At 43.4% G+C, this 26193-nt stretch overlaps 1 protein-coding gene across 1 annotated transcript in view; it reads left to right on the top strand.

Moving 5' to 3' along the window:
• The window catches only part of PYROXD2 (pyridine nucleotide-disulphide oxidoreductase domain 2), a 179266-nt gene that overhangs the window by 102616 nt on the left and 50457 nt on the right, over positions 1 to 26193 (top strand). Inside the window, exon 12 of the mRNA XM_082268370.1 lies at positions 12409 to 12565. Coding sequence (XP_082124496.1) covers positions 12409 to 12565 — 157 coding nt within the window. The remainder of the gene's footprint in view (positions 1 to 12408; positions 12566 to 26193) is intronic.

The following is a 26193-nucleotide window of genomic DNA, read 5'->3' as shown; positions in this document are numbered from 1 at the left end:
TACATTTAAATTGTCACCATTCAGTTTTTTTTGCAACATAAGCACTGTGTGACCGTTTAGTGTCTTTCTGGCATTTCCGGCGCTGTCGGATGTTCTAACAGTGTCACGGCAACTATCCTTGTAGAAAGGATATACGTAATGTGGATGCGAGTGTTTACTTCCGCTGTCGGAAGCGCTGGTTGCCTTCTGGCTAGCTTACCGTTGTGCCAGTTGAAGTCGGAAATGACGAAACGCGGGGGCGTGACCAGACGACGCATCCGACATCACGTGATACGGCGGAGGACCCACCCGGAAGTATCTAGGCTGGCGTGGAGTCAACCCAGCCGACTGCACGAGTGAGGAATCCTATCCGGCCGCTTTTGTTATGTCTTTGAGCCTGTTTTCACTACCTATGTGAGTGCAATTGACTTTTCAATAAAGTCTAGTTTTTACGGTACTTCACTATTGGGGCTATTTTTCCTTACATGTTTTTACTGAGCCGAGTGGAGTCTGTGATAAGGAGGTCTGGTAAAGTGTATGCAGCAGTGGTGAACAACCCAGGTCGTTTCATGTATACGTGCCATCTCTATCTATGAACCCTGCTTACTTTGCTCTTGTGTGAGAACACCTGAGCAACTTCATTTGGTGAGTTGCCACTTCTACTGACCTCTCGGTGTGACACTTGGTGGTGGTTGAAAGGTGATCCAGTACTTACATCACATATTTCTGGACGGGCTATGGACTTTGAAGGACTTTACACCCTAATTAGAGTGTTTTAGGCAACACTTTGATGTTCATGGTCGTATTGTTTTTATATTTTATGAGTCATATCAGATTGACTTTTTGCGCTACTATTCTTTTGTTTATGTATTTTCAAATATTCTTCGTTATTTGGTGAAGTAGCAGCAGTCTTTATTTTAGCAGTTAATTAACTGACTCCTCCAAAAAGCGCAGAGATATCCTGCTTGACAATTTGTGTCCAGATATATATTTTCATACATTAACCCCTCCCTCTCCTATAAAAGTTAACCCCTTCCCTGCCAGTGTAATTTTTACAGTAACAGTGCATATTTATAGCACTGATTACTGTAGTAATGTCACTGGTACCCCCAAAAGTGTCAAAAGGGTCCGATCTGTCCGCCGCAATGTCGTAGTCCCACAAAAAAAAAATCGCAGATCGCCGCCATTACTCGTTTAAAAAAAAAACACCAAAAACGACAGAAATCTTTCCCTTAGTTAGTAAACGCAATAACTTTTGCGCAAACCAATCAAAATAAGCTTATTGCGATTTTTTTTACCAAAAAATATGTAGCAGAAAACAAATTGGCCTAAAATGATAAAAAATTTTGATTTGTACATTTTTTTGGGGGGAATTTCATATAAAAAATTTGAAAATATTATTTTTTCAAAATTTGTCGCGCTTTTTTTGTTTATAGCGCAAAAAGTAAAAATCGCACAGGTGATCAAATACCACCAAAAGAAAGCTCTGTTTGTGGGGAAAAAAGGATGTAAATTTTGTTTGGGTACGGTGTTGCATGACCGCGCAATTGTCAGTTAAAGTCGCACAGTGCCGAATCGCAAAAAGTGGCCTGGATGTAAGACAGCAAAATCCTCCGGTGGTAAAGTCGTTAAAAAGACTATGCTTAGCAGGAACTGAGCATCCATTTGGGCAATAATGGAAAAATCAGCATATTATATTATATAGATTGTACACAGGCTATTTGTTGTAACAGATTGCATGGATTGCCAGCAAAGTCTCTTCACAGTGAGAACTGGTTCCTATATAAACACATTCCCAATTTACACTGCGTTCAGCGAGTCTGAATAGAACAATCATCCACACATTTCGTGGTTTGTGTGGCTAAAGACAAATATGTTGAGTGATGAAGCCATCTTCAAATATGCTGATTTTTCGCTCTCACTAAATGTATTCCCTCGCACTATTAAAATGTAATCATCACATTGTTTAGATCTAAATACCGAACGAGCCGTAAAAGTCGCCGGGTAAGCAGTTCTGAGGAGTTTCTCTGGTGTGTGAAACTGAAAAGGATTCCAGATGAGACACTTTCTCAACATTTTTAATGTGGAGGAACTCTAAAAAAACCTTCTTGGTCTCAGGGAACTCCTAATAATAATATGTGAGATAGTCAATGGTGGGAAAAGAAATGCTCCTTACAATTGAGGACAAAGGGAAGAATCTCAAAAAAACAGATAGCTAAAAAGATCATTTTGATCAGTGGGAACTTATCTGAGAGATAGACATTGCTTTTTGGAACAGACAGATCAGGGCTACCACCTCCTCAATCGTCCATCCCTTCAGTTCTCATGGTGAAGAGACTTTGCTGGCAATCCATGCAATCTGTTACAACAAATAGCCTGTATTCAATCTATATAATATAATATGCTGATATTTCCATTGGTTTGAGAATTTTTATTGCCCAAATGGAAGCTCAGTTCCTGCTAAGCATAGTCTTTTTAAAGAGAAACCGTCTGTCAGGAACCAGCAGCAGAGATGGCCAGATCTGTGTGGTTATACTAGGAAACTGAAACTAGACTATATACAGTGCATTGTGAAAGTATTCAGCCCCCTTGAACTTTTCGACCTTTTGCCACATTTCAGGCTTCAAACATAAAGATATAAAACTGTAATTTTTTTCTGAAGAATCAACAACAAGTGGGACACAATTATGAAGTGGAACGAAATTTATTGGATATTTCAAACTTTGTTAACAAATAAAAAACTGAAAAATTGGGCGTGCAAAATTATTCAGCCCCTTTACTTTCAGTGCAGCAAACTCTCTCCAGAAGTTCAGTGAGGATCTCTGAATGATCCAATGTTGACCTAAATGACTAATGATGATAAATAGAATCCACCTGTGTGTAATCAAGTCTCTGTATAAATGCACCTGCACTGTGATAGTCTCAGAGGTCCATTTAAAGCGCAGAGAGCATCATGAAGAACAAGGAACACAACAGGCAGGTCCGAGATACTGTTGTGGAGAAGTTTAAAGCCGGATTTGGTTACAAAAAGATTTCCGAAGCTCTAAACATCCCAAGGAGCACTGTGCAAGCGATAATATTGAAATGGAAGGAGTATCAGACCACTGCAAATCTACGAAGACCTGGACGTCCCTCTAAACTTTCAGCTCATACAAGGAGAAGACTGATCAGAGATGCAGCCAAGAGGCCCATGATCACTCTGGATGAACTGCAGAGATCTACAGCTGAGGTGGGAGACTCTGTCCATAGGACAACAATCAGTCGTATACTGCACAAATCTGGCCTTTATGGAAGAGTGGCAAGAAGAAAGCCATTTCTTAAAGATATCCATAAAAAGTGTTGTTTAAAGTTTGCCACAAGCCACCTGGGAGACACACCAAACATGTGGAAGAAGGTGCTCTGGTCAGGTGAAACCAAAATCGAACTTTTTGGCAACAGTGCAAAACGTTATGTTTGACGTAAAAGCAACACAGCTCATCACCCTGAACACACCATCCCCCACTGTCAAACATGGTGATGGCAGCATCATGGTTTGGGCCTGCTTTTCTTCAGCAGGGACAGGGAAGATGGTTAAAATTGATGGGAAGATGGATGGAGCCAAATACAGGACCATTCTGGAAGAAAACCTGATGGAGTCTGCAAAAGACCTGAGACTGGGACGGAAATTTGTATTACAACAAGACAATGATCCAAAACATAAAGCAAAATCTACAATGGAATGGTTCACAAATAAACATATCCAGGTGTTAGAATGGCCAAGTCAAAGTCCAGACCTGAATCCAATCGAGAATCTGTGGAAAGAACTGAAAACTTCTGTTCACAAACGCTCTCCATCCAACCTCACTGAGCTCGAGCTGTTTTGCAAGGAAGAGTGGGCAAAAATTTCAGTCTCTCGATGTGCAAAACTGATAGAGACATACCCCAAGCGACTTACAGCTGTAATGGCAGCAAAAGGTGGCGCTACAAAGTACTAACTTAAGGGGGCTGAATAATTTTGCATGCCCAATTTTTCAGTTTTTTATTTGTTAAAAAAGTTTGAAATATCCAATAAATTTCGTTCCACTTCATGTTGTTGATTCTTCACAAAAAATTACAGTTTTATATCTTCATGTTTGAAGCCTGAAATGTGGCAAAAGGTCGAAAAGTTCAAGGGGCCCGAATACTTTCGCAATGCACTGTATAGTAAGGTAAGTTTATGAATAGTAAAACAGAAAACATCCAAACACCAGAAAACAGGAAACAAAGCAAACGTGAAAATACAAGTGAGCCACAACCATATAACTGAAGTCAAAATACCTAACAACCTAACTATAATACAACATATACAAAAGTTACTAAATAAGGAAGACAGATCACAGGGCAAAACTGGAGATGCAATAAAGCAAGGAACCAGGACTGGGATCTGGAACAAGGGGGAACAGATACAGCAGGGTACAGGATGCAGGGCAAGTGCAAGATCAGGAGCAGGACATACTGTATGTGCAAGGCAGGAGCAGACGAGAATCAGGCTCAGGATTTACCAGCAAGCATGCATCTGGCTAACAGTAATAGTAGAGGAGGGACTAAATATCTTCCCAACAGCCAGCATCTGGTGAGGAGACACTTGCTGGTGGACACTGGAACTAAAAAACCTTCCGCTCTGGGAACCCCAGTGCCACCAGCAGGTGATCCAGGTCCTGACACCATCCCTTGGATGTTTTCTCTTTTTTTTTTTTGTCTTTTTACTTACTCTTTTTCAGGATAAAATGCTGTTGGCTGCTAAGATCTTGAAAGGTGGACCAATCCTTTGGTCACAAAATATGGTCAGTGCACTACTGGCCACCACCTTCCTATCTGTCATATCAGCAGCTGTCAAGTGACACTAAGCTGGGTTCTCCCACATGCCTGTGCCAATGTCCGCTGATGTGCATTCATGGTGCCTTCTCAGTGTTGCCAACCCCCCAGAGTAAAATTTACTGGCAGAATGCCAAAATTTATGGACGGCACAAATTTTTTACTGGCACTGTAAAAATGTACATAAAATAGCCGTTTTCACTGCTAAACCGTGCAAATATGAATAATTAAACTATAAACATGTAGATAGTGCTATTAGCAATGTGTTTAAGTTAAACAAAAGTCATAAACCATATTTCTCCATTTACATGAAGGTCAGATTAATATAACCAGCCAGCACAGAGTTCCCCCATATATCAGAGTGTGCAAGATTCCCCCTTACAGTGTAACTCTGACGTAAAGAGGAATGCTGCAGATCTTGATTTAAAGGGGACTCTGATGTAAGCGGGTGCTCTGGTGACCAGAAACCACCTTATATCAGAGTCCACTGCATTCTCCTTTACATCAGAGTTCCCACTTACATCAGGGTCTGCAGCATTGCCCTTTACATCAGAGCTCCCTTTTACATCAGGGTCCACAGAGTTCCCCCTTGCACTGTAAGGGGAGAATCCTGCAGACTCTGATGTAGAAAAGAATATCAGGAACTCTGATGTGGGGGGAGGAGGAGGGGGAATCTGGTGACCAGAGACCCCCTTCCGCAGATTAATTACACTAAGGTAAGGGGGGAGGGATTCCCTGCTATAAGGGGGAAACCTTTATCTTAGTTCCCCCTTACATTATTATATTCACCCAGCCCTTACATCATTGACCCCCCGTTAGACTGGCCTGGCGGCGCTGTCACTTACCTGAGGGTGGTCAGAGGCTGCAGACATCCTGCGGACTGACCCCCAGAATGATGAGACCCCCAAAATGATGAGACCCCCAGAATGATAACTCCCCCAAGATGATGAGACCCCAGAATGATGGGACCCCCAGCATGATAACTCCCCCAAGATGATGAGACCCCAGAATGATGAGACCCCCAGTATGATGACTCCCCCAGGATGATGGGACCCCCAGAATGATAAGATCCCCCTCATGATGATATAATCCCCATATTGATGGGACCTCCAGGATGATATGACCCCCAGAACAATGAGACCCCCAGAATGATAAGAACCCCAGGATGATTTGATCCCCAAACTGATGACTCCCCCATTACGATGACACCCCCGGATGATATGACCCCCCATTATGATGACTCCCCCATAATGATGACTCCCCCATAATGATGACATGACCCCCAGGAAGATGAAACCTCCAGGATTTTAGGATCCCCCATAATGCTGAGACCCCCAGTAACAGAGCAGGGGGCGTGTCTGCCCCCCGGTATGTAGTAGATGGGAGAGGGTTGCTCGTACCTTGCAGGTTCTGCACTCTGATGTCGCTGATTTGCCCGATGAGCTCCTCTCTCTGGAACCAATCATCCCACTCGTGTCCCACCATTGGAGGAGGGGGGACCAGGGGGGCGGCGGTGGGTCCTCCCAGGACGGGGGCGGGAGAGCCCCATCCTCTTCTTCTTCTCTAGCCGCAGCCCGCAGCGCCAGCAAGACAGTGTCACTGTCTTTTAAAAATGGCGCCAACCGTCGCCAGTTCGTCACTGCACATGCGCCCATCCAGCCGGAAATAGGCGAGCTTTTCCGAGCCCGACAGGCTTCGGAACGGCCCATGCGCAGTTGCGTGGCGGCCCCGTTCTGACATCTTTATTACGGGCGCCGCTGCCCGTAACGGGCATTTACGGGCAGCCCGAGAATGGGCTAAAATTCACGGGCTGCCCATAAATCTACGGGCGGTTGGCAACACTGTGCCTTCTCCCTCTCTATTCATGTGTTGCTAATAAGTAATAGAAGCAAATCAGTAATTGAGTACAGAGGTGAGGAGTAAGTGGCACACTGAGTGTAGAGGTCAAGAGTAAAGCTAGGCATAGATGGTTTTGAAATTCGGCCAGTTCAGCAGGAACCGGCTGAATTTCTATCCGTCTATGGGCAGGCTGGTTGTACTGAAGTCAGTCTATCGATTGACTTTAGTACAACCAGCCTGCCTGCTTTTTTTTTTCCATTCAATCACTTCCGGTGGCTATAGTCGGCAGCAGTAATCATTGTATTCTGAAGGCAGGGGGACTCCCACTATCAAAATACAATTGCGTAGCAGGAGGGATTCCACCATCAACACTAACTGACCCGATTCTGAACTGATTCCAGATGAGACACTTTCTCAACATTTTTAATGTGGAGGAACTCTTAAAATAACTTTCTTGGTCTCAGGGAACCCCTAATAATAATGTGTGAGATAGTCAATGGTAGGGAATGCTCCTTACATTTGAGGACAAAGGGAAGAATCCCAACATAACAGATACGTAGCTAAAAAGATAATTTTTGTCAGTGGAAACTTATCTGAGAGGTAGACATTGCTTTTTGGAACAGATAGATAAGAATTACCACCTCCTCAATCGTCCACCGCTTCAGGACCATGGTACTCCGGCTAGAAGGCCTCCAAAAAACCCACAAGCACCAGCAGTCACAGGAAAAAGCAAGCACCAGGGTGCATAGGCAAAAACAGATGACCCTTGTGATGTCATCGATCAGGGTATGCTGGGATCGATGACATCATGCTGGATTTACTTCAGGGGACATTGTTTTTGTTTTTTGTTTTTTTAATAAAGAATTTGTCAAAAACTGTCTCTGTTTATATTTATTTTTGACACTTTATTGGTAAATGAGTAGGGGTACTATGTACCCTATGCTCAATCACATAGGAGGGGCGCCAGAATCTGGGGGCCCCCTTGTTGAAGGGGTTTCCAGATTCCAATAAGCCCCCCGCCAGCAGACCCCCACAACCACCAGCCAGGCTTGTGAGGAAGAAGCCCTGTCCTTGATCTGACAGACTGAATGCTTGGATTAGGGTCTGGTATAGACCCCATGCTGTTTTTTTTTTAATTTTTTTATTTTGGCAAGGGGTTTTTCCCTTATAATCCATACCAGACCCAAAGGGCCAGGTATGGATGGGGGGACCCAACGCTGTTTTTCTTTATTTTTCATTGCCGGTGTTGTAAAATTTTGTCGGACCCGTGAAAAAATCGGACCTCGTCACTTCCGGTGACAGAGCATCACAAAACAGCTGATGGGAGTCGTCCGTGCGCATGCGCAGAAGACATTTTTCGAGGTTTGGCAAAATTATAACAGAGAGCGGACAGCTGACTGAGAGGAGGCGGGGCTGAGGTGCGACGGAGGACGGAGGACACCGCCGCGTCATTGAGACATTAGGGACGGAGGCACATATGCAGAGCTGGCGGAGGAGGCGGGATGGAGGTGCGGCCGTGTAATAAATGCAGGGCTTAAGCGACTCCTTCTGTTTTATTATCTTTAGTAATTATCGTATTATTTATCCTTAGGATTTCATTACATTTAGTATTTCTTATTTTGTATTATAGAAATACTAAATGTTATGAAATCCTAAGGATAAATAATATGATAATTGCTAAAGATAATAAAACATAAGGAGTCGCTAAAGTCCTGCATTTATTACACGGCCGCACCTCCGTCCCGCCTCCTCTATTCAGCTCTGCAGATGACGCGGCGGTGTCTTCCGTCCCACCTCAGCCCCGCCTCCTCTCATTCAACTGCCCGCTATGTGTTATAAGTTTACCAAACCAAGATAATGTCTTGTGCGCATGCGCACTTGAGACTCCCATCACCGGAAGTGACGAGGTCCGATTTTTTCATGGGTCCGAAAAAATTTTAGAACACCGGTATTCTTTTGTCTACATTCAGCTGTCAGTAGGGAAACCCGAGGACAGCTGATGAGTCATCGGTTGTTAGGGACGCTTCCTGGCCCACTCCTTAACAACCAGCTATTCTTCGCACAGAATTTCAACCGATTCTAATTCGAATCATTCTGGAAAGTTGGAATTCGTTAGAAAATGAATAAACAAAACTATACTAATTCCGCAATGAACCCACGAAACAAACATAGTAACATAACATTATTATCCGAAACTAAACACATTTTTCTGTTCTGCACATATCTACTGAAGGTGAAGTACATTCCAGTGTTCAGATCACCCAGGAAATGCAGTTTCTGAGAGGCTACTTTTATTTAACCACCTACCGCAAAGTGACGTATATATACGTCGGGTAACTTTGCGGGGGTATACCGGGATGATGCCTCTAGCTAGAGGCATCCTCCCGGTACCGTGGTTTAGTGTCAACAGTCGGCTTTCCGTCGGTAACGACTCGATCGTTACCCGGGTGAGCGGGAGGGGACGCCCCCCCCCCTCCCGCCGCCTTCCGTGACTTTTACCGGGGCTCCCGTCCCACCAGGAGCCCCGAGCACCCAGCCGGCACATCCGCCGGCTGGATGAAGTCCCGTTTAAACCCGGAAACGGCTTCGATCAATCTCCGATGACGTAACCCGGAGGCGGTGTCCATGACGTCACTTCCGGGTTAGTGTGCTGCAAAAGGCGGCATATTTAAAAAACGGCTGTATGCAAAAACGCAGTTTTCAGCGTTTTGCATACAGGGAAGTGTAGTGGAGGGGTCTAGAGTCTTTTAGACCCTCGATCCCTCCATAAAGAGTACCTGTCACTACATATTGGTGTCACAAGGGATGTTTACATTGCTTGTGACAGCAATAAAAGTGATCAGATTTTATTTTTTTTTTTAAAAACTGTAATAAAGTTTGAAAAAAATAAAATAAATAGAAAAAAAAATAAAAAATTTTAGCCACCGCCGTCACCGTTAGCTCGCGCACAAAAAAAAAACGTATACGGAATTCGAGCCGCGAATGAAATCGCTGTTCAAACCACACATGTGAGGTATCGCTGCGATCGCCAGAGCGTGAGCAATAATTAAAAAAAAGAGCTACACTCTAACTCCAAACTGGTAACCGTTAAAAAAATTTAAAGCGTCGCCTATTGAGATTTCTATTGACCGTAGTTTGTCGCCGTCCCACGGGGGGGCGCAATTTTAAACCGTAACATGTTGGGTATCTATTTACTCGGCGTGACATCATCTTTCACAATCTGCAAAAAAAAATGGGCTAACTTTACTGTTTAGTATTTTTTAAATGCAGTGAAATGTGATTTTTCAAAAATTTTCCAAAAAAATGGCGTTTTAAAGACCGCTGCGCAAATACCGCATGACAAAAAATATTGCAATGACCTACATTTGATTCTCCAGAGTCTTTGCTAAAATAATATATATAATTTTTGGGGGTTCTAAGTTTTCTAGGAAAAGATACAGGTTTTAACTTGTAAACAAAAAGTGTCCGAAATAGGGCTGGGGCTTAAGTGGTTAATGGAAAAGTAAAAGTCCCAACATAAATCAAACAGTTCCCTTCACAGGGGTGTTAAGCATTCTGCCTCCAACACTTTACAATAACACAACTGCTTCTTCCAGTCCTCTGGTTCACTCTTGCAGTTCTTTAGGCCGGTCATAGACTGTTCGAAACTCTGCCAATTTTGCAGGAACTGGCCAACATTCAAACAATGTATGGGCAGGCTAATTGTACCCAGGTTGATCGATCGTTGGGTACAACCAGCCTGTTGGATTTTACATACAACTATTGCCCCCTGCCCCTCTATGGACTCCAGAACTCAATCTGGAACTAACCAAACCTGGAGAAAACTGAAAAAACATTTTTTTTTCTGCTCAGAACCAACATTCTGGAGCCCCTTGGCCTGCATTCATGAGAACCTTGTGTGATCTTGAATCCTACTAATACAGCGCTGTCAATATACAGTGCCTTGCGAAATGCGACCTTTTGCCACATTTCAGGCTTTAAACAAAAAGATATAAAACTGTAATTTTTTGTGAAGAATCAACAACAAGTGGGGACACAATCATGAAGTGGAACGAAATTTATTGGATATTTCAAACTTTTTTAACAAATAAAAAACTGAAAAATTGGGCGTGCAAAATTATTCAGCCCCCTTAAGTTAATACTTTGTAGCGCCACCTTTTGCTGCGATTACAGCTGTAAGTCGCTTGGGGTATGTCTCTATCAGTTTTGCACATCGAGAGACTGAAATTTTTGCCCATTCCTCCTTGCAAAACAGCTCAAGCTCAGTGAGATTGGATGGAGAGTGTTTGTGTACAGCAGTTGCTTTCCACAGATTCTCGATTGGATTCAGGTCTGGACTTTGACTTGGCCATTCTAACACCTGGATATGTTTATTTGTGAACCATTCCATTGTAGATTTTGCTTTATGTTTTGGATCATTGTCGTGTTGGAAGACAAATCTCCGTCCCAGTCTCAGGTCTTTTGCAGACTCCATCAGGTTTTCTTCCAGAATGGTCCTGTATTTGGCTCCATCCATCTTCCCATCAATTTTAACCATCTACCCTGTCCCTGCTGAAGAAAAGCAGGCCCAAACCATGATGCTGCCACCACCATGTTTGACAGTGGGGATGGTGTGTTCAGGGTGATGAGCTGTGTTGCTTTTACGCCAAACATAACGTTTTGCATTGTTGCCAAAAAGTTTGATTTTGGTTTCATCTGACCAGAGCACCTTCTTCCACATGTTTGGTGTCTCCCAGGTGGCTTGTGGTAAACTTTAAACTACACTTTTTATGGATATCTTTAAGAAATGGCTTTCTTCTTGCCACTCTTCCATAAAGGCCAGATTTGTGCAGTATACGACTGACTGTTGTCCTATGGACAGAGTCTCCCACCTCAGCTGTAGATCTCTGCAGTTCATCCAGAGTGATCATGGGCCTCTTGGCTGCATCTCTGATCAGTCTTCTCCTTGTTTGAGCTGAAAGTTTAGAGGGACGGCCAGGTCTTCATAGATTTGCAGTGGTCTGATACTCCTTCCATTTCAATATTATCGCTTGCACAGTGCTCCTTGGGATGTTTAAAGCTTGGGAAATCTTTTTGTATCCAAATCCGGCTTTAAACTTCTCCACAACAGTATCTCGGACCTGCCTGGTGTGTTCCTTGTTCTTCATGATGCTCTCTGCGCTTTAAACGGACCGCTGAGACTATGACAGTGCAGGTGCATTTATACAGAGACTTGATTACACACAGGTGGATTTTATTTATCATCATTAGTCATTTAGGTCAACATTGGTTCATTCAGAGATCCTCACTGAACTTCTGGAGAGAGTTTGCTGCACTGAAAGTAAAGGGGCTGAATAATTTTGCACGCCCATTTTTTCAGTTTTTTATTTGTTAACAAAGTTTGAAATATCCAATAAATTTCATTCCACTTCATGATTGTGTCCCACTTGTTGATTCTTCACAAAAAATTACAGTTTTATATCTTTAGGTTTGAAGCCTGAAATGTGGCAAAAGGTTGCAAAGTTCAAGGGGGCCGAATACTTTTGCAAGGCACTGTATATACTGTATATACACACCCTTCCAGGTTTTGTAAGGTTCCTTATTTTGTAAAGTAAAACAATATGGCAGTTAGCATCAAGAAAACAGAAGTAACTGGTTTACATTTATTGCTGTTCCTTTTCCAGGAATGTTTCAAAACTCCTTCTAAGTATACAGTGACATGTCTTCTGAGTCATGACATGGAAGAATAATGAACTGAACATTGTGCTTCTCCTACAGTTGCTGTAGATCGGTTACCAAACTTCCTCTCTATACCAAACACAGCAGATGGCAAACCACTGCCCCACCACCAATGCTCCATTCACCTGAACAGCGAACATATGAACCTTCTCGATGAGGCCCATGAAGACGCCTGTCAGGGAAAGCCATCAACAAGGTATAAAAGTTAAGAACTGAACGTAAATAAAAATAGAAAGATAGAAGAGTAATGGCAGAAATAAGACCAATTGGTCCACTTCTGACCCATTTTTTTTTTTATATGTACACCCCTCACATTTTTGTAAATATTTTATTCTATCTTTTCATGTGACAACACTGAAGAAATGACACTTTGATACAATGTAAAGTAGTGAGTGTACAGCTTGTATAACAGTGTAAATGTGCTGTCCCCTCAAAATAACTCAACACACAGCCATTAATGTCTCAACTGCTGGTGACAAAAGTGAGAACACCCCTAAGTGAACAATGAACTGCCTGTTACAAAATACCACCCCAGCAACAATAGACCCCCAGCAACAACAGAGTTCCCATCAGCCAGCATCAACATACCTCTCCCTCTACAATTGACCCCCCCCCCCCCCGCAACAACAGACCTTTCCAGCAACAATAGACCCCCACACAAAGATTGATCCCTGCCAGAATCAATAGACCCTCCAGTGTACCCCAGTACCCCTTGGCATATACCAGCTTATCATTCTAACATTTGTACAATCCCAGTTCTGCTTTGTGCAGGGAACACAGACAGTTTCACCTTCAGACACATCATACCTAATCTCCAGTGTGATCTTACATTTGTATCTGCAAGGTTGAGGGATATTTAATTTCAGAGTTTCATTGTTTGGGCAGATAACATAAGAACTTCTCTGTATTATTGTACTGGTCGGCCAAGAACTAGATTTGCTTATTTGATGGGCGCTACAGTTCCAGCATGGAAATCGTTCTTTATGTTCTCCAGTAAGGTGCCGGGAATATTACATGGAAATCGTTTTTCATGTTCTCCAGTGTGGTGCCGGTAATATTACATGGAAATCGTCCTTTATGTTCTACGGTGTGGTGCTGGGAATATTACATGGAAATTGTTCTTTATGTTCTCCGGTGTGGTGCCGGGAATATTACATGGAAATCGTTCTTCATGTTCTCCGGTGTAGTGCCGGGAATATTACATGGAAATCATTCTTTATGTTCTCCGGTGTGGTGCTGGGAATATTACATGGAAATTGTTCTTTATGTTCTCCGGTGTGGTGCCAGGAATGTTGCATGGAAGTCAATCTTTTTTCATGTTCTCCAGTGTGGTTCCTGGGAATGTTATGTGGAAGTCATTCTTCATGTTCTCTGATGTGGTGCCTGAAATGTTACATGGTAGTCATTCTTCATGTTCTCCGGTATGGTTCCGGGAATGTTATGTGGAAGTCATTCTTGATGTTCTCCGGTGTGGTGCCGGGAATGTTACATGGAAATCATTCTTAATGTTCTACGATGTGGTGCCGGGAATATTACATGGAAATCGTTCTTTATGTTCTCGGGTGTGGTGCTGGGAATATTACATGGAAATTGTTCTTTATGTTCTCCGGTGTGGTGCCGGGAATATTATATGGAAGTTATTCTTTATGTTCTCCGGTGTGGTGTCGGGAATATTACATGGAAATCGTTCTTTATGTTCTCCAGTGTGGTGCCGGGAATATTACATGGAAATCGTTTTTCATGTTCTCCAGTGTGGTGTCTGGAATATTACATGGAAATCGTTCTTCATGTTCTCCGGTGTGGTGCCGGGAATATTACATTGAAATCGTTCTTCATGTTCTCCGGTGTGGTGTCAGGAATATTACATGGAAATCGTTCTTCATGTTCTCCGGTGTGGTGTCGGGAATATTACATGGAAATCGTTCTTCATGTTCTCCGGTGTGGTGCTGGGAATATTACATGGAAATCGTCCTTTATGTTCTACGGTGTGGTGCTGGGAATATTACATGAAAATCGTTCTTTATGTTCTCCAGTGTGGTACTGGGAATGTTACATGGAAATCATTCTTCATGTTCTCCGGTGTGGTGTCGGGAATATTACATGGAAATCGTCCTTTATGTTCTACGGTGTGGTGCTGGGAATATTACATGGAAATCGTTCTTTATGTTCTCCGGTGTGGTGTCGGGAATATTACATGGAAATCGTTCTTCGTGTTCTCCGGTGTGGTGCCGGGAATTTTACATGGAAATCGTTTTTCATGTTCTCCAGTGTGGTGCCGGTAATATTACATGGAAATCGTTCTTCATGTTCTCCGGTGTGGTGTCGGGAATATTACATGGAAATCGTTCTTCATGTTCTCCGGTGTGGTGCCGGGAATATTACATGGAAATTGTCCTTTATGTTCTACGGTGTGGTGCTGGGAATTATTACATGGAAATTGTTCTTTATGTTCTCCGGTGTGGTGCCAGGAATGTTGCATGGAAGTCAATCTTTCTTCATGTTCTCCAGTGTGGTTCCTGGGAATGTTATGTGGAAGTCATTCTTCATGTTCTCCGGTATGGTTCCGGGAATGTTATGTGGAAGTCATTCTTTATGTTCTCCGGTGTGGTGCCGGGAATGTTACATGGAAATCATTCTTAATGTTCTACAATGTGGTGCCGGGAATATTACATGGAAATCGTTCTTTATGTTCTCGGGTGTGGTGCTGGGAATATTACATGGAAATTGTTCTTTATGTTCTCCGGTGTGGTGTCGGGAATATTACATGGAAATCGTTCTTTATGTTCTCCAGTGTGGTGCCGGGAATATTACATGGAAATCGTTTTTCATGTTCTCCGGTGTGGTGTCGGGAATATTACATGGAAATCGTTCTTCATGTTCTCCGGTGTGGTGCCGGGAATATTACATTGAAATCGTTCTTCATGTTCTCCGGTGTGGTGTCAGGAATATTACATGGAAATCGTTCTTCATGTTCTCCGGTGTGGTGTCGGGAATATTACATGGAAATCGTTCTTCATGTTCTCCGGTGTTGTGCTGGGAATATTACATGGAAATCGTCCTTTATGTTCTCTGGTGTGGTGCTGGGCATATTACATGGAAATCGTTCTTCATGTTCTCCGGTGTGGTGTCGGGAATATTACATGGAAATCGTCCTTTATGTTCTACGGTGTGGTGCTGGGAATATTACATGGAAATCGTTCTTTATGTTCTACGGTGTGGTGCTGGGAATATTACATGGAAATCGTTCTTTATGTTCTCCGGTGTGGTGTCGGGAATATTACATGGAAATCGTTCTTCGTGTTCTCCGGTGTAGCGCCGGGAATTTTACATGGAAATCGTTCTTCATGTTCTCCGGTGTGGTGCCGGGAATATTACATGGAAATCGTTCTTCATGTTCTCCGGTGTGGTGTCGGGAATATTATATGGAAATCGTCCTTTATGTTCTACGGTGTGGTGCTGGGAATATTACATGGAAATCGTTCTTTATGTTCTACGGTGTGGTGCTGGGAATATTACATGGAAATCGTTCTTTATGTTCTACGGTGTGGTGCTGGGAATATTACATGGAAATCGTTCTTTATGTTCTACGATGTGGTGTCGGGAATATTACATGGAAATCGTTCTTCGTGTTCTCCGGTGTAGCGCCGGGAATTTTACATGGAAATCGTTCTTCATGTTCTCCGGTGTGGTGTCGGGAATATTACATGGAAATCGTTCTTCATGTTCTCCGGTGTGGTGCCGGGAATATTACATTGAAATCGTTCTTCATGTTCTCCGGTGTGGTGTCAGGAATATTACATGGAAATCGTTCTTCATGTTCTCCGGTGTGGTGTCGGGAATATTACATGGAAATCGTTCTTCATGTTCTACGGTGTGGTGCTGGGAATATTACATGGAAATCGTTCTTTATGTTCTACGGTGTGGTGCTGGGAATATTACATGGAAATCGTTCTTTATGTTCTACGGTGTGGTGCTGGGAATATTACATGGAAATCGTTCTTTATGTTCTACGATGTGGTGTCGGCAATATTACATGGAAATCGTTCTTCATGTTCTCCGGTGTGGTGCCGGGAATATTACATTGAAATCGTTCTTCATGTTCTCCGGTGTGGTGTCAGGAATATTACATGGAAATCGTTCTTCATGTTCTCCGGTGTGGTGTCGGGAATATTACATGGAAATCGTTCTTCATGTTCTCCGGTGTGGTGCTGGGAATATTACATGGAAATTGTCCTTTATGTTCTACGGTGTGGTGCTGGGAATATTACATGGAAATCGTCCTTTATGTTCTCTGGTGTGGTGCTGGGAATATTACATGGAAATCGTTCTTTATGTTCTCCAGTGTGGTACTGGGAATGTTACATGGAAATCGTTCTTCATGTTCTCCGGTGTGGTGTCGGGAATATTACATGGAAATCGTCCTTTATGTTCTACGGTGTGGTGCTGGGAATATTACATGGAAATCGTTCTTTATGTTCTACGGTGTGGTGCTGGGAATATTACATGGAAATCGTTCTTTATGTTCTCCGGTGTGGTGTCGGGAATATTACATGGAAATCGTTCTTCGTGTTCTCCGGTGTAGCGCCGGGAATTTTACATGGAAATCGTTCTTCATGTTCTCCGGTGTGGTGCCGGGAATATTACATGGAAATCGTTCTTCATGTTCTCCGGTGTGGTGTCGGGAATATTATATGGAAATCGTCCTTTATGTTCTACGGTGTGGTGCTGGGAATATTACATGGAAATCGTTCTTTATGTTCTACGGTGTGGTGCTGGGAATATTACATGGAAATCGTTCTTTATGTTCTACGGTGTGGTGCAGGGAATATTACATGGAAATCGTTCTTCGTGTTCTCCGGTGTGGTGCCGGGAATTTTACATGGAAATCGTTCTTCATGTTCTCCGGTGTGGTGCCGGGAATTTTACATGGAAATCGTTCTTCATGTTCTCCGGTGTGGTGCCGGGAATATTACCTGGAAATCGTTCTTCATGTTCTCCGGTGTGGTGTCGGGAATATTACATGGAAATCGTTCTTCATGTTCTCCGGTTTGGTACCGGGAATATTACATAGAAATTGTTCTTCATGTTCTCCGGTGTGGTCAGGGGAGGGCTGGCAGCCTTCAGCCTGGGGGGCAAGTCCAGTCAAGTGGTCTGTTGAACCATCGAATCAGCTCGCCATCCATGCCCACCTGGTTTTATAATGGATATTGATGTTATAAAGCAAAACAAACATGATGCAACGTGGTAACATAATTTAATGTTAATTGCAACAAAGGAGGTTTAACAGAAATACATGACATCAAGCCAGGCGGGGCCTAGGAAGCTCCTGTCGGGTGGAGATCACTCTGCCTGACAGGTAAGTGACTATGTTAGTATTGTGCCAGCCGGGTGCAGGAGCAACTCTGCACACTCATACAGCTCCGCTGCAGCTCTGCAAATATATACATTGTGTAGCGACAACCGGCAGCTGTATACAGTGTCTGGCCCCTACATTAATCCAGCCCCGAAGGTGGCCTTTTCACCCGGCATCAGAGCAGCCCGGGGGGCAATTGCCACCCTGCCCCCCTTCCCAGTCCTCCCCTGGGTGTGGTGCTGGGAATATTACATGGAAATCGTTCTTCATGTTCTCCGGTGTGGTGCCGGGAATATTACATGGAAATCGTTCTTCATGTTCTCCGGTGTGGTGTCGGGAATATTACATGGAAATCGTTCTTCATGTTCTCCGGTGTGGTGCCGGGAATATTACATGGAAATCGTTCTTTATGTTCTCGGGTGTGGTGCTGGGAATATTACATGGAAATCGTTCTTTATGTTCTCCGGTGTGGTGCCGGGAATATTACATGGAAGTTATTCTTTATGTTCTCCGGTGTGGTGCCGGGAATATTACATGGAAATCGTTCTTTATGTTCTCCGGTGTGGTGCTGGGAATATTACTTGGAAATCGTTCTTCATGTTCTCCGGTGTGGTGCTGGGAATATTACATGGAAATCATTCTTAATGTTCTACGATGTGGTGCCGGGAATATTACATGGAAATCGTTCTTTATGTTCTCGGGTGTGGTGCTGGGAATATTACATGGAAATTGTTCTTTATGTTCTCCGGTGTGGTGCCGGGAATATTACATGGAAATCGTTCTTCATGTTCTCCAGTGTGGTGCTGGGAATATTACATGGAAATCGTTCTTCATGTTCTCCGGTGTGGTGCTGGGAATATTACATGGAAATCGTTCTTTATGTTCTCCGGTGTGGTGCCAGGAATGTTGCATGGAAGTCAATCTTTTTTCATGTTCTCCGGTGTGGTTCCTGGGAATGTTATGTGGAAGTCATTCTTCATGTTCTCTGATGTGGTGCCTGAAATGTTACATGGTAGTCATTCTTCATGTTCTCCGGTATGGTTCCGGGAATGTTATGTGGAAGTCATTCTTGATGTTCTCCGGTGTGGTGCCGGGAATGTTACATGGAAATCATTCTTAATGTTCTACGATGTGGTGCCGGGAATATTACATGGAAATCGTTCTTTATGTTCTCGGGTGTGGTGCTGGGAATATTACATGGAAATTGTTCTTTATGTTCTCCGGTGTGGTGCCGGGAATATTACATGGAAATCATTCTTTATGTTCTCCAGTGTGGTGCCGGGAATATTACATGGAAATCGTTCTTTATGTTCTCTGGTGTGGTGCTGGGAATATTACATGGAAATCGTTCTTCATGTTCTCCAGTGTGGTTCCGGGAATATTACATGGAAATCGTTCTTTATGTTCTCCAGTGTGGTGCCGGGAATATTACATGGAAATCGTTATTTATGTTCTCCGGTGTGGTGCTGGGAATATTACATGGAAAACGTTCCTTATGTTTTCCAGTTTGGTGCTGGGAATATTACATGGAAATCGTTCTTTATGTTCTCCGGTGTGGTGCCGGGAATATTACATGGAAATCGTTCTTTATGTTCTCCGGTGTGGTGCCGGGAATATTACATGGAAATCGTTCTTTATGTTCTCCAGTGTGGTGCCGGGAATATTACATGGAAATCGTTCTTTATGTTCTCCGGTGTGGTGTCGGGAATATTACATGGAAATCGTTCCTTATGTTCTCCAGTGTGGTGCCGGGAATATTACATGGAAATCGTTATTTATGTTCTCCGGTGTGGTGCTGGGAATATTACATGGAAAACGTTCCTTATGTTTTCCAGTTTGGTGCTGGGAATATTACATGGAAATCGTTCTTTATGTTCTCCGGTGTGGTTGCGGGAATATTTCATGGAAATCGTTCTTTATGTTCTCCGGTGTGGTGCCGGGAATATTACATGGAAATCGTTCTTTATGTTCTCCAGTGTGGTGCTGGGAATATTACATGGAAATCGTTCTTTATGTTCTCCGGTGTGGTGCCAGGAATGTTGCATGGAAGTCAATCTTTTTTCATGTTCTCCAGTGTGGTTCCTGGGAATGTTATGTGGAAGTCATTCTTCATGTTCTCTGATGTGGTGCCTGAAATGTTACATGGTAGTCATTCTTCATGTTCTCCGGTATGGTTCCGGGAATGTTATGTGGAAGTCATTCTTGATGTTCTCCGGTGTGGTGCCGGGAATGTTACATGGAAATCATTCTTAATGTTCTACGGTGTGGTGCCGGGAATATTACATGGAAATCGTTCTTTATGTTCTCGGGTGTGGTGCCGGGAATATTACATGGAAATTGTTCTTTATGTTCTCCGGTGTGGTGCCGGGAATATTACATGGAAGTTATTCTTTATGTTCTCCGGTGTGGTGTCGGGAATATTACATGGAAATCGTTCTTTATGTTCTCCAGTGTGGTGCCGGGAATATTACATGGAAATCGTTTTTCATGTTCTCCGGTGTGGTGTCGGGAATATTACATGGAAATCGTTCTTCATGTTCTCCGGTGTGGTGCTGGGAATATTACATGGAAATCGTCCTTTATGTTCTCCGGTGTGGTGCTGGGAATATTACATGGAAATCATTCTTTATGTTCTCCAGTGTGGTGCCGGGAATATTACATGGAAATCGTTTTTCATGTTCTCCGGTGTGGTGTCGGGAATATTACATGGAAATCGTTCTTCATGTTCTCCGGTGTGGTGCTGGAAATATTACATGGAAATCGTCCTTTATGTTCTCCGGTGTGGTGCCGGGAATATTACATGGAAATCGTTCTTTATGTTCTCCGGTGTGGTGCCGGGAATATTACATGGAAATTGTTCTTTATGTTCTCCGGTGTGGTGCCGGGAATATTACATGGAAGTTATTCTTTATGTTCTCCGGTGTGGTGTCAGGAATATTACATGGAAATCGTTCTTCATGTTCTCCGGTGTGGTGTCGGGAATATTACATGGAAATCGTTCTTCATGTTCTCCGGTGTGGTGCTGGGAATATTACATGGAAATCGTCCTTTATGTTCTCCGGTGTGGTGCTGGGAATATTACATGGAAATCGTTCTTTATGTTCTCCAGTGTGGTACTGGGAATGTTACATGGAAATCGTTCTTCGTGTTCTCCGGTGTGGTGCCGGGAATTTTACATGGAAATCGTTCTTCATGTTCTCCGGTGTGGTGCCGGGAATATTACATGGAAATCGTTCTTCATGTTCTCCGGTGTGGTGTCGGGAATATTATATGGAAATCGTCCTTTATGTTCTACGGTGTGGTGCTGGGAATATTACATGGAAATCGTTCTTTATGTTCTACGGTGTGGTGCTGGGAATATTACATGGAAATCGTTCTTTATGTTCTACGGTGTGGTGCAGGGAATATTACATGGAAATCGTTCTTCGTGTTCTCCGGTGTGGTGCCGGGAATTTTACATGGAAATCGTTCTTCATGTTCTCCGGTGTGGTGCCGGGAATATTACCTGGAAATCGTTCTTCATGTTCTCCGGTGTGGTGTCGGGAATATTACATGGAAATCGTTCTTCATGTTCTCCGGTTTGGTACCGGGAATATTACATAGAAATTGTTCTTCATGTTCTCCGGTGTGGTCAGGGGAGGGCTGGCAGCCTTCAGCCTCGGGGGCAAGTCCAGTCAAGTGGTCTGTTGAACCATCGAATCAGCTCGCCATCCATGCCCACCTGGTTTTATAATGGATATTGATGTTATAAAGCAAAACAAACATGATGCAACGTGGTAACATAATTTAATGTTAATTGCAACAAAGGAGGTTTAACAGAAATACATGACATCAAGCCAGGCGGGGCCTAGGAAGCTCCTGTCGGGTGGAGATCACTCTGCCTGACAGGTAAGTGACTATGTTAGTATTGTGCCAGCCGGGTGCAGGAGCAACTCTGCACACTCATACAGCTCCGCTGCAGCTCTGCAAATATATACATTGTGTAGCGACAACCGGCAGCTGTATACAGTGTCTGGCCCCTACATTAATCCAGCCCCGAAGGTGGCCTTTTCACCCGGCATCAGAGCAGCCCGGGGGGCAATTGCCACCCTGCCCCCCTTCCCAGTCCTCCCCTGGGTGTGGTGCTGGGAATATTACATGGAAATCGTTCTTCATGTTCTCCGGTGTGGTGCCGGGAATATTACATGGAAATCGTTCTTTATGTTCTCCGGTGTGGTGCTGGGAATATTACTTGGAAATCGTTCTTCATGTTCTCCGGTGTGGTGCTGGGAATATTACATGGAAATCATTCTTAATGTTCTACGATGTGGTGCCGGGAATATTACATGGAAATCGTTCTTTATGTTCTCGGGTGCGGTGCTGGGAATATTACATGGAAATTGTTCTTTATGTTCTCCGGTGTGGTGCCGGGAATATTACATGGAAATCGTTCTTCATGTTCTCCGGTGTGGTGCTGGGAATATTACATGGAAATCGTTCTTCATGTTCTCCGGTGTGGTGCTGGGAATATTACATGGAAATCGTTCTTTATGTTCTCCGGTGTGGTGCCAGGAATGTTGCATGGAAGTTATTCTTTATGTTCTCCGGTGTGGTGCCAGGAATGTTGCATGGAAGTCAATCTTTTTTCATGTTCTCCGGTGTGGTTCCTGGGAATGTTATGTGGAAGTCATTCTTCGTGTTCTCTGATGTGGTGCCTGAAATGTTACATGGTAGTCATTCTTCATGTTCTCCGGTATGGTTCCGGGAATGTTATGTGGAAGTCATTCTTGATGTTCTCCGGTGTGGTGCCGGGAATGTTACATGGAAATCATTCTTAATGTTCTACGATGTGGTGCCGGGAATATTACATGGAAATCGTTCTTTATGTTCTCGGGTGTGGTGCTGGGAATATTACATGGAAATTGTTCTTTATGTTCTCCGGTGTGGTGCCGGGAATATTACATGGAAATCATTCTTTATGTTCTCCAGTGTGGTGCCGGGAATATTACATGGAAATCGTTCTTTATGTTCTCCGGTGTGGTGCTGGGAATATTACATGGAAATCGTTCTTCATGTTCTCCAGTGTGGTTCCGGGAATATTACATGGAAATCGTTCTTTATGTTCTCCGGTGTGGTGTCGGGAATATTACATGGAAATCGTTCCTTATGTTCTCCGTTGTGGTGTCGGGAATATTACATGGAAATCGTTCTTTATGTTCTCCAGTGTGGTGCCGGGAATATTACATGGAAATCGTTATTTATGTTCTCCGGTGTGGTGCTGGGAATATTACATGGAAAACGTTCCTTATGTTTTCCAGTTTGGTGCTGGGAATATTACATGGAAATCGTTCTTTATGTTCTCCGGTGTGGTGCCGGGAATATTACATGGAAATCGTTCTTTATGTTCTCCGGTGTGGTGCCGGGAATATTACATGGAAATCGTTCTTTATGTTCTCCGGTGTGGTGTCGGGAATATTACATGGAAATCGTTCCTTATGTTCTCCAGTGTGGTGCCGGGAATATTACATGGAAATCGTTCTTTATGTTCTCGGGTGTGGTGCTGGGAATATTACATGGAAATTGTTCTTTATGTTCTCCGGTGTGGTGCCGGGAATATTACATGGAAATCGTTCTTTATGTTCTCCGGTGTGGTGCTGGGAATATTACATGGAAATCGTTCTTTATGTTCTCCGGTGTGGTGCCAGGAATGTTGCATGGAAGTCAATCTTTTTTCATGTTCTCCAGTGTGGTTCCTGGGAATGTTATGTGGAAGTCATTCTTCATGTTCTCTGATGTGGTGCCTGAAATGTTACATGGTAGTCATTCTTCATGTTCTCCGGTATGGTTCCGGGAATGTTATGTGGAAGTCATTCTTGATGTTCTCCGGTGTGGTGCCGGGAATGTTACATGGAAATCATTCTTAATGTTCTACGATGTGGTGCCGGGAATATTACATGGAAATCGTTCTTTATGTTCTCGGGTGTGGTGCCAGGAATATTACATGGAAATTGTTCTTTATGTTCTCCGGTGTGGTGCCGGGAATATTACATGGAAGTTATTCTTTATGTTCTCCGGTGTGGTGTCGGGAATATTACATGGAAATCGTTCTTTATGTTCTCCAGTGTGGTGCCGGGAATATTACATGGAAATCGTTTTTCATGTTCTCCGGTGTGGTGTCGGGAATATTACATGGAAATTGTTCTTCATGTTCTCCGGTGTGGTGCTGGGAATATTACATGGAAATCGTCCTTTATGTTCTCCGGTGTGGTGCTGGGAATATTACATGGAAATCATTCTTTATGTTCTCCAGTGTGGTGCCGGGAATATTACATGGAAATCGTTTTTCATGTTCTCCGGTGTGGTGTCTGGAATATTACATGGAAATCGTTCTTCATGTTCTCCGGTGTGGTGCTGGGAATATTACATGGAAATCGTCCTTTATGTTCTCCGGTGTGGTGCCGGGAATATTACATGGAAATCGTTCTTCATGTTCTCCGGTGTGGTGCTGGGAATATTACATGGAAATCGTTCTTCATGTTCTCCGGTGTGGTGTCGGGAATATTACATGGAAATCGTTCCTTATGTTCTCCAGTGTGGTGCCGGGAATATTACATGGAAATCGTTATTTATATTCTCCGGTGTGGTGCTGGGAATATTACATGGAAAACGTTCCTTATGTTTTCCAGTTTGGTGCTGGGAATATTACATGGAAATCGTTCTTTATGTTCTCCGGTGTGGTGCCGGGAATATTACATGGAAATCGTTCTTTATGTTCTCCGGTGTGGTGCCGGGAATATTACATGGAAATCGTTCTTTATGTTCTCCGGTGTGGTGCTGGGAATATTACATGGAAATCGTTCTTCGTGTTCTCCGGTGTGGTGCTGGGAATATTACATGGAAATCGTTCTTTATGTTCTCCGGTGTGGTGCCAGGAATGTTGCATGGAAGTCAATCTTTTTTCATGTTCTCCAGTGTGGTTCCTGGGAATGTTATGTGGAAGTCATTCTTCATGTTCTCTGATGTGGTGACTGAAATGTTACATGGTAGTCATTCTTCATGTTCTCCGGTATGGTTCCGGGAATGTTATGTGGAAGTCATTCTTGATGTTCTACGATGTGGTGCCGGGAATATTACATGGAAATCGTTCTTTATGTTTTTGGGTGTGGTGCCGGGAATATTACATGGAAATTGTTCTTTATGTTCTCCGGTGTGGTGCCGGGAATATTACATGGAAGTTATTCTTTATGTTCTCCAGTGTGGTGCCGGGAATATTACATGGAAATCGTTTTTCATGTTCTCCGGTGTGGTGTCGGGAATATTACATGGAAATCGTTCTTCATGTTCTCCGGTGTGGTGCCGGGAATATTACATTGAAATCGTTCTTCATGTTCTCCGGTGTGGTGTCAGGAATATTACATGGAAATCGTTCTTCATGTTCTCCGGTGTGGTGCTGGGAATATTACATGAAAATCATTCTTAATGTTCTACGATGTGGTGCCGGGAATATTACATGGAAATCGTTCTTTATGTTCTCGGGTGCGGTGCTGGGAATATTACATGGAAATTGTTCTTTATGTTCTCCGGTGTGGTGTCGGGAATATTACATGGAAATCGTTCTTCATGTTCTCCGGTGTGGTGCTGGGAATATTACATGGAAATCGTTCTTCATGTTCTCCAGTGTGGTGCTGGGAATATTACATGGAAATCGTTCTTTATGTTCTCCGGTGTGGTGCCAGGAATGTTGCATGGAAGTCAATCTTTTTTCATGTTCTCCGGTGTGGTTCCTGGGAATGTTATGTGGAAGTCATTCTTCGTGTTCTCTGATGTGGTGCCTGAAATGTTACATGGAAATCATTCTTAATGTTCTACGATGTGGTGCCGGGAATATTACATGGAAATCGTTCTTTATGTTCTCGGGTGTGGTGCTGGGAATATTACATGGAAATTGTTCTTTATGTTCTCCGGTGTGGTGCCGGGAATATTACATGGAAATCATTCTTTATGTTCTCCAGTGTGGTGCCGGGAATATTACATGGAAATCGTTCTTCATGTTCTCCAGTGTGGTTCCGGGAATATTACATGGAAATCGTTCTTCATGTTCTCCGGTGTGGTGTCAGGAATATTACATGGAAATCGTTCTTCATGTTCTCCAGTGTGGTGTCGGGAATATTACATTAAAATCGTTCTTCATGTTCTCCGGTGTGGTGCCGGGAATATTACATGGAAATCGTTCTTTATGTTCTCGGGTGTGGTGCTGGGAATATTACATGGAAATTGTTCTTTATGTTCTCCGGTGTGGTGCCGGGAATATTACATGGAAAATATTCCTTATGTTTTCCAGTTTGGTGCCGGGAATATTACATGGAAATCGTTCTTTATGTTCTCGGGTGTGGTGCTGGGAATATTACATGGAAATTGTTCTTTATGTTCTCCGGTGTGGTGCCGGGAATATTACATGGAAATCGTTCTTCATGTTCTCCGGTGTGGTGCTG

This window comes from Pelophylax lessonae (assembly GCF_965119305.1).
Source record: "Pelophylax lessonae genome assembly, chromosome: 9".
NCBI classification, from domain to species: Eukaryota; Metazoa; Chordata; class Amphibia; order Anura; family Ranidae; genus Pelophylax; species Pelophylax lessonae.
Note: the sequence above shows the minus strand (reverse complement) of the source record. Positions and strands in the feature narration are given on the sequence as shown.